Source organism: Crocodylus porosus, unplaced genomic scaffold, assembly GCF_001723895.1.
Source record: "Crocodylus porosus isolate Cpor-Errol unplaced genomic scaffold, CroPor_comp1, whole genome shotgun sequence".
Taxonomy (NCBI): Eukaryota; Metazoa; Chordata; order Crocodylia; family Crocodylidae; genus Crocodylus; species Crocodylus porosus.
The window spans coordinates 250078-259309 of NW_017728946.1; the positions used below are offsets into that span (position 1 = coordinate 250078).

The 9232-nt window shown below is 47.4% G+C and overlaps 2 protein-coding genes across 2 annotated transcripts in view; both read right to left on the minus strand.

Moving 5' to 3' along the window:
* Positions 1-9232, minus strand: part of FAM83C (family with sequence similarity 83 member C) — a 99479-nt gene that overhangs the window by 29012 nt on the left and 61235 nt on the right. The window lies entirely within an intron of this gene.
* EIF6 (eukaryotic translation initiation factor 6) overlaps positions 1-9232 on the minus strand; it is an 18057-nt gene that overhangs the window by 8524 nt on the left and 301 nt on the right. Inside the window, exons 2-3 of the mRNA XM_019550709.1 lie at positions 8352-8437; positions 6021-6196 (exon numbers count right to left, since the gene is read on the minus strand). Coding sequence (XP_019406254.1) covers positions 6021-6196; positions 8352-8437 — 262 coding nt within the window. The remainder of the gene's footprint in view (positions 1-6020; positions 6197-8351; positions 8438-9232) is intronic.

Sequence of the window (9232 nt, forward strand, 5' to 3'; positions counted from 1 at the left end):
AGTCAGTTCCCGGGCGAACTCCTGGTCAAGCTCAGGACTTTGAGTGGGAGGTCTGTAGTAGACTCCCACCGTTGTGTCCCCTGTGCCGTATTCCCTGATTAAAACCCCCAAATCCGTGCTTAAATTAAAGGCCCCCCAGAGCACCCCCCCACACACACTGCTGGTGCCCCTCACTCCCCCACAACAGCCCCCCAACCTCAGACATACAGGTAAGTGTGTGCGTGTGGGAGAGAAGGGGTGGGGCAGGGCAAGGTGCTGGGGGTAAGGGGCCCACTCCCGGGAGCAAGGCCAGGGGCTGAGGGCAGGGGTGTCCTTCTGCAGGCCGCACACACACCAGCAGGCCTGATGGGGGGGCAGTTTGCATATAGTGGCCGCCACCGCAACTCTGCCGCTGTGCCCTGCACTGCTTTCTGGCAGCTAGCCATACAGCTTTGCAGCTAAGTGGTGTGACAGCAGTCGCCATGTGTGAGCCACACACATGCCACCCTGCCGGCAGGGGGCGTGGCACGCATGTGGCAACTGCCATTGCACCACCACTTGTTCCTCATGGTTTGCTGCACAGCTCTGGGTGGTAAGGGGTGGTGGTTGTGGCAGCTGCGTGCTGGTCGGGGGATGGACTTGCACATAGCAGTCACCACCATCACCACCGTTTGCCTGTGGAGCCATGCCTGCATGGAGTCTCTCCCTCCCTGTCCACAGGCACAGCTCTGCAGACAAGCAGCAGTAGCGGTGTAAGATGAATGAGGCTACTGCATGTGAAATCTCCCTGCCCCCACTGGCTCGCTGGGCAGCACCCAGCCACTACCACCACCATTCCGTGCTGCCACTTATCTAAGGAGCCATGCCCGCACCGTTTAGTGCTGCTGCAGAGCCATGCCCACAGAGCTGTGTGGCCAGCCATGGGGCAGCAGTGGTGGCCGCCACATGCAAGCCACTCCCTTCCCCCACTGCAAGCTGAGCAGCAAACGTGTGGTCCGCACACAGCAGCCACCACTTTCCCGCAAAGCATTGCGGCTGGCCGTGGGAAGGCTCCATGGAACACAGCAACAGCCACCGTGTGCGAACCCCCACAGTTGGCTGGTGCATGTGCAGCCCACAGAGGGGCACCCCTGTCCTCACTCCCCAGCCCTGCTCCTGGGAGCAAACTGAGGTGGGGGGGGCAGGGAGACACTGTGGTGTGCATTCTGGAGCCAGCAGCGCCTGGCACACCCCCCACTCCCTAAGTCCCCCAGCCACCTTCCTGTGCCCCACAAGCCCCCAAGCCCCACTTACCTCCAGGGGCAAAGGGCAAGCCTGAGCCCAAGCCCATCCTTGGCTGACTCAGGGGCTTAGGCCACACCCTTTCGCCTCCAGAAAGGGCTGGGGGTTTCCCACCCTCCCTGCAACCAGCTCTTGCAAGCTGGAACTGTGCCAGCCTGCAGAGCTCTTTGCAAAAATCAGAGAATCTGCGGATTTCTCTGCTAAAAAGGGAAAGCTGCCTTTTCTCCAATAAAAACAGGGAATCCATGGTTTTCTCCATAGGAAATGGAAAACCCAGATCCCTGATATCACCGTCTTGTCTGCCTTACAGACCTACCCACCAGACATCATCTTCAATTTAGCTCTCCAGAACATAACAACCGGGTTTTTTTGTCCGAATCCTGCCATTTCTTCCTGCAACACCTTTAAAATCTCCATTTCCTCTCCACTCACGCAGCTAAAGGTCCTGTCCATGCACTCATCTCAATTAATCAACCTGCTCCCTTCAGCCAGAGCAAAATCCCAGTTCACACACTTACTTTTGTTCAGAACACTGCTACAAATATACTTTAGCTGGCTCTTCATTTTGACAATATCATCCTCTGGTTCCCCCTTTTTCATCACTTCAAACACAGAGAGAAGGCAAGTATTTTAAGTTTCTTCAAGTGTCTAGCCTCACCCAGCCTACATCTCTTATAAATCAGGTCAGTTTTCAACTGCACTGCCAACAATGTAACCCTTCATCATCATCCCCGTTACATTTTCAAATAAGAACCTTTGAGTCTCCCCCTAGCTGTACCCTATACATGGGAAAAGCTCTCCATAAACATCCATGAACCCATCTCCCTGTCTCCTTCAAATTTTCCTCCTCAAACTTAATTTAAGTCAGTGGGCACTGGAATTGCTACCTGTAACAACAGCTAATATTGCCAGGTTTCCCTGTGCTCTCCCACATTTTTTGCATCCACTGTTTTCTTGCTATCTATTTATTTAGCAATTTTTTTAAAGCAGGAATCTGCTTTGCTTGTCCAGTGCTTAACACAATTGGGCTCTGAGTCACGACTAAGACCCCAAGATACTATTGCAAAATGTAAGGCCCCACAAACAGAACCTCCTCTTTCCCTAATTTAGCCCATGCATAGAATATAGATCTGCTTAATAGAAATATTGAGCATATGCCTACTATCTCTTTTTCCAAGCATAGGTGTCAAATCCAAGAACTGACAATAATCTCTGGGAAACTTCACTGGCAAATATAACTTGTACACTTCATTTTACCCAGGATCTCAAAGCATTTTTCAAGTATTTAAAATAGATTCTTCATATGCTGTATGCTCTTTGGAACAGCATACCACATATTCAGTGCATCGGTATAGCACCAAAGAGGCTCTTATACTTACTGCACTGTTGAATAATTAATGACATTCAATATATTTGTGGGGCAAAACCTCCTAAAGAAGAATGAAAATAAAAATTAAGTGACAAACTCAATATCACATAGGAAGTCTATAGCAAAGGTAAAAATAGAACACCAAGGCCCCTAACCTAGCAGATGTAGACTCATTATACTATATTCAAGGACACTACCTATTCCAGAAAATACCTTTATTGGTTGATCTCATTAGTGAACAGCTTCCTGGGCTACTTTCCTCAGATGTCTTAAGGGGAAGTGCCCATGTCCTGGAGCTTCAACTCAGATGCTTCTACTGTCCAATCCTGGCTAGTCTCACTCTCTCCCTACAGGCATCAAGCAATGTACTCCAACTGCATAGCCAAATGAATATTATTTCAAAGTATTTTTCAGATTTTGGTAACTATCCATCTGGTGTCCACCCATGGGTCTCACCAAACCCGTCTTAGGTAGAGCACCCATTCCTTACTCTCATCTCCGCATAGTTCCCATCAACTCTACCTGCTCCTCCCCCGTCTTCTCCCTTTCCCTCCTCTCTGATGGTATTTGCTCCTCTACCTCCCAACCACAACCTTCCATCCCACACTTTCCTTCTTTCCCATTCTCTTTCTAGGTCCAAATATCCACTCTGCTTGCAAACATTTGAGCTGCCCATGAGCTCATCACATTATACTTCCTCCAGCTCCTGACTTTCACAGAGCCTGACCTCTACCACAACATCTGCTCTGTCTTGGGAGACTTCCTTTTATACTTTCCACTGAGCTAAATCATAATAGTTTTGTCTTCTCTTCTTCCTGCTACCTCCAGGCAGAGGCATAGCAAGCTCTTTCAGCACCAGGGCAGAGATGGGGAGGGTGGGATAGTGGAGTGGAGAGAAGTCTTACTTGTTGTAGCCCTCTACATTCTTGCAGCTCCTGCCGCAGCAGCACAGGCTCAGAGTGCTACAGCTGGGAAGCAGGCTCACTGCACAGCAGCTGTAGCAGGAGCGACTCCCTTTCCACTCCACCCCCACATTACACTGGGTATGGGGCTGCACCTCACTGGCTCCTGTGGGGACCCTTCTCCAATTTTAATTCTATACCTGCAGTCCCAGTCACCTTCATGCTCCCTTTGACTAACTCCATAAACCCACTCTTCCTCAAATGGCCAATTTCTCTCTCTGCAAAGGACCATGCATATTTCTTCTGAGAAAAAAACAAAACAAGAACACATGACTTGAGCTTCTCTCCTCCTCTGCTTCATCCTCCTAGTCTCTCATCACAGACGCAGAATTCCCCTAAATTAAATAATGTGCAAAGCCATTACAGGCAGAAATAAGTGAGACAGGGGAAGAAGCAAATGGCCCTAGGACAATGGTTTTCAACCAGGGTATTGTGAGACCCTTTGCAGGGTGCTGGGACATGGCCACCAACTCCCATGACTAGGTAAATCCTACCTCATTAATTTGGTAAGCCTAAAACAAGAACACCCACTCATCTCAGTCCTTCCTAGTCCAGCCCTCCCTATACTCTTCCTAGAAGCAGAGATACAAGAGACAGTTCCACCTGCCCTGCACATGTACTCCCAGGAGATGTTATGCAGGGCTGGACTGGGAGGGCTATTGCAACAGTGGGCATTCCTGCCTGCTTTACAGTTATCTTGTAATCCTAAGGGAGGTAGGAGTGTGTGCACATACCACAGCCCTTCCTGGTCAGGCTGTGAATGAGGCATGTGGTGTTTGGGGGTTTGTTTACCTGTCCATGGCAGCACACCAGTTCAAAACCATTGAGGGGTCTTGCCACTCTGCTCAGAGTCAAACCCATCATCATCATTGGGGTCACGAAGGATTTTTACCTGATGGCTAGATTGGTAAGGACTGTGAGAGATTTTGCCTTCCTCTGTAGCAAAGGGATGGGGAAGAGGATGTGGCCTCCTTCCTGGGGTCACGTGTGTATTGTAATAACCTTTCCACCAGCAAGATATTGGCCACCATGGTTCCCCTGCTTCACTCGTGGCAGTTTGGGGTGTTATGTCTTGTGGTTGCATCAGGCTGACTGTAGTTTTGCCAACAGGCTAGACAACGGATTTGTACAGACAATGGATGGTTTGGATAGGGATGATCCTGCCTCAGGCAAAAGGCTGGACTAGATGACCTGTCAAAGTCCCTTCCAGCCCCACTCCTCTATGATTTTATAAACAGTGGCTCTCAATCAGGATGCCACCAAATTCAAGAGAGCTGTGGAGGGATATCCCAAGTCTAAAAAGGCTGATATCCACTGAACTAGATACTTGCTTACTGTTTTTCAGCTGATGCCAATAAACTGAGGTAAGTTATGGAGGGATGCCTTGAAGCTAAAGAGATTGAGAAGCACTGACCTAAAAGGGTTGACCAACCTAGAAATGCATCAGTGTCCAGCAGCAAAACTCTATTCAGTGAACAGAGAAGTTCTTCAAAGAATAAACCTGAAAGTGCTGGGGTCCTTGGCCGGGTGGAAGTCAACTAGCTAGGAGCCATTCATTACAATGCTGGGTACATGATGCTACCTAGAAACTTAGAATTTAGATTCTAGCTCTTCCTCAATCCCAGCAGCTAGAACTCCATTTAGCCTCCTAGGCACCGATATTGTTCCTTTCAGACTAATCAGATTCCTGCCTCCAAGTTACCTTTCCTACCAGTTTTACCATCTCTGTCCCATCTTTCCATCTCTTCTGATTGCCTACTCATCACTAAATCAAATGCATGTTTCCCATACGCTGTTGCAACCTAAGTCTGCAACCTAATTTTAGCGTGATTGAGCAATCATAGCAAAAAGGGCCTTTGCACCCCGTTGTTCACTTCCTTAACTTCCATTTTTCTTCACTCTTCTCATGCTGCCCCTATTCTTGGATGCAAGGTCACTCCCCCTTCTCCTCACTCAAATCTCTCAACAATCCAATTAGTCTACAATGTCCACTTTGCTGGGATGAAAAAATAAACCACATGTAGGCTAGCCATCCTAACATGTACATGACTAAAGGGAGCACCCCTTCAGGCACAGTAGGCTGAATATGAGACTAATCTTCAGGAGGCAAGGACTCTGCAATTTTATCTGCCTTACAAATAAAAATTGGTGAAACGGAGAATGAAGAGAAGTTAATTTTGACTGAACTTTGAGTCTTTAAGGTTCAAATAGAAGTCAACGCTGTAATTCCTCAGCTGTGGAGAATGAAGGAGCCAGGTGAATAAGGCTCCCCACTCAACCATTCGAGTATAGCCTTCAGTGTTTGTGTTACTTGTCCTAAACTAGGAAAGGTCACAGCAAACTCCTAGAACCGTGTGGTCTACCTCCATAACGGGTTTCACTTTAAAATACCTCCAGTATGAACTTATAAGAGAATAAAAACCATTTACCCTGTCAAGGTCTGGATGAATAAGTGCTACATAGTCATTGCATGTGGTAACATTGCCCAGAGCCGAGAGGCGCTCCTCTACCCGTTGGATTCGTACAGAGTCTGGCAGACTGTTGCGGATATGCTGAAGCTCTTGGTCTGTGGTATTGCTGGGGACCAACAATCCATGCCGGTTCCCTGAGAAAAGAAAAAAAAAAAACAAGCTTCTGCTTCAGGTGGTCCTCTGAAAACTAACAACTAAGCCCACTCAGTGGCTTCAAGCCTCTCCCAAACCTTTGCACAGCCAGGATGCCAGGTAAATTAGCTTTATCTTCTCATCACTGTTAGGCACAGAACTCAGCTTGAGACACAATGTTCCATTTAAAAACAAAGAGAAAACTAGTTTGAGCAGAGTTAAAGTTAGAACAGGAGGAAAATGGCACTGGGATGCATTAACAGGAGTATGGAATTCATACCATGGAAAGCAATTTTTCCACTTTAATCAGCACTGGTGAGGCCTGGAGTTTTCAACCCTACACTTGATGAAAGATGTGAACAAGCTGGAAAGAGTCCAGAGAAGAGCAACAAAATTAAGAGGTCTAGAAAACATGACTTAGAAAAAGTGTAAAGCATATGACCCACAGGCTGGATATGGCCTGCAGGGCTTCCCACACTCCAGACCCCCCTCTCTCAGCTAAACCAGCAGTCAAGGGACTAATGTCAACATCACTTGCTCTGTTACCAAATTTCTGATTCACAAACCCCACTGGGAACATATATTTGTGGCAGTGGGTCAAGTGATGGCAGTGCATCAGTAGAGCAGCTCTGGCAGATGCAGTCCAGACTCTAGCTCCAGAAGCCATGCAGATACATAAAGAAAAGGGCGATAGATTATTTACTGTGTCCAGAGCGGACAAGGACAAGAAGCAAGTCTTAAATTGCAACAAGGGAAATGTACATTCCATACTAGAAAGAACTCCATCTGTTATGGTTTGGACAGGTATGACCCCGCCCTGAGCAAGTAGGTGAACTAAATCTCCCAGTGGTCCCATTTTTCTATGATTCTAAGGAGATTTCTATATTCATTATTAGCCTCTGCTAATATGGAGACATTCTAAACCCTTAACTTAGTTACTGACAACTGTCAACACTAAGGGCAGCCTAGAGAAAAAAGATTTGATCCTATTTTGATGACCTGAGCTTTGTTTCTGCTTGTTTGTTAGCTAAGGAGGAAAAGGCTGCCCCTGAGGAAAAAGACTCTTTTGTTTTTGACTGAGAATTCCTGGAAGATCTAAGAACTTTTTCAACCATTGTTTGATAGGGTAAAGGTGGTTTGGATTTTTACCAAACAGTTTTTTTCCTTAACATTTGGTCAGGAGGTTAAATAAAACCTCTGGCTAGCACCTACTTACCTTAAATAGCGTCTTCAACAAACATGCCTACCTTTGCAGTTCTAGGGTACTGACAGTGCCCTTACCCCCCGCTTTATTTGTGGCAAGTTACAGAGTTGTTTTTTGGGGCGTTGGTGTTTCAGTCATTGCACCTGGTAGTTGTGCAGTACATTTTTATGAACAGATTAGCTAAACTCTTGTCTAGGATGGTTTAGATAAGGATGATCCTGCCTTGAAAGGGGGGCTGAACTAGATGACTTCCAAAGGTTTCCTTCCAGACCTATTTTTCTCTGAACCTATGAAATGAAGAACAGAAATTGCTACTTGGAAACCATGTGCACAATACCATGGATGCACATGAATTACCCTCTGAAGAGTGGAGTCATTTACAGATCGCCTACAACAAAACTTCTGAAGTACAGAAACCTGGTCACATGTCTGCACTTACCCCATCATAAATAAAAACTAAGTTGTAGTAACTTAATCCTGAATGAAAATGGGCTAAGTTACCACTGTTTACTTTTTACTTACTATGGGGTAAACAACAGCACAAACAGTTCCCAGAGAGTAGCTCATGCTACTCAGTGTAATTTGTCTATCTGCATCTGTATCCAGGGTTGCGTCTATCCTAGATTTACTACTGGAGGTATTCTAGCTCATTTGTTTGGCTGTGTTTATAATGGTGAGACAGCTAAGCTTGTTACAAAAGCTTAGTTTCCCCAAAGGGCTGATTCAACATGAATGTTAATGATGTGTTCTTAAAAGAGCCATTTTAAAATTTACTCCAGTTCCCTGGTGGTTATGGCTAAACCTCACCTTCTACACTTGTTCAACAGAAAAACTGGCAGTTCCAAGACAGGGCCAGTTGTAGAATTTGGATTCTTCCTTTTATTATGAAATGAAAGCCCCAAGTCATGCCCCAGCAGCAAAGCAATCCACCCCTATGAAAATGAAAGACTTACCCACGCACATTCTGCCAATAATTCGACATCCAGCAATGGAAGCATGGACAACAGGGATGGTCTCTGAAAGCTCCCCCTCAAACACACTGGAATAAAAAACACTTTCAAATGACAGCACAGAGCAGCATATGACACATGCAGAATGTCACCCTCAAATCAGAAGCACTCAGTGAGTGAAACCAAGTTTCTAAAGCTAGGGGGTCAAAGCTCTTGGATCACTTCATAGGAAATGAAGCCCTATATTTTGTGGATGGGGAACCAGCTTCTAGTCCTTGGCAATTTGCCTGAAGCCAGACAAGGCCTGGCTGCATGTGCACAAGGGGCCACACAGACGCCACCAGCAAGCAGGACCTGAGAAAACACGCTGGCACAATTACTGTGCTGCCTTTCACTACCCAACTGGCTACTCTTTGCAAAAGTGTTTCATAGTTAGTAGGGTCAGAAGGGACCCAAGCAGATCATCAAGTCTGACCCCCTGCCACGGCAGGAAAGAGTACTGGGTCAAACAACCCCAGCAAGGTGATTGTCTAGCCTTGTCTTAAAAAACCCCCAGGGTAGGAGCCAGCACCACTCCACTTGTTCATCAGAACCTGGGCAAAGCTCCACTGCCACCACCGAGTGCAAAGCCAAGAGCGTTCCCCCTCCCACCCACCGCCCGCAATAGCAAAAGAGATGAGGTCTGAGCCCCAATATCAACAGTAGCACCTCCTACCAGGCCTCACACCTGCCAACCCCGCAGCTGCCCCTCTAGGCATGTGCTCCGAGCTGGCGGGACGCCACAGCCTTCCGGCCAGCCCGAGAGCAGGCGGGCCGGGAGTCGGGCCGGGCCCCCACTCTCCGCCCTCAACAGCAAGGGGCGCGGGGGCCGGTGCAGAAATGGC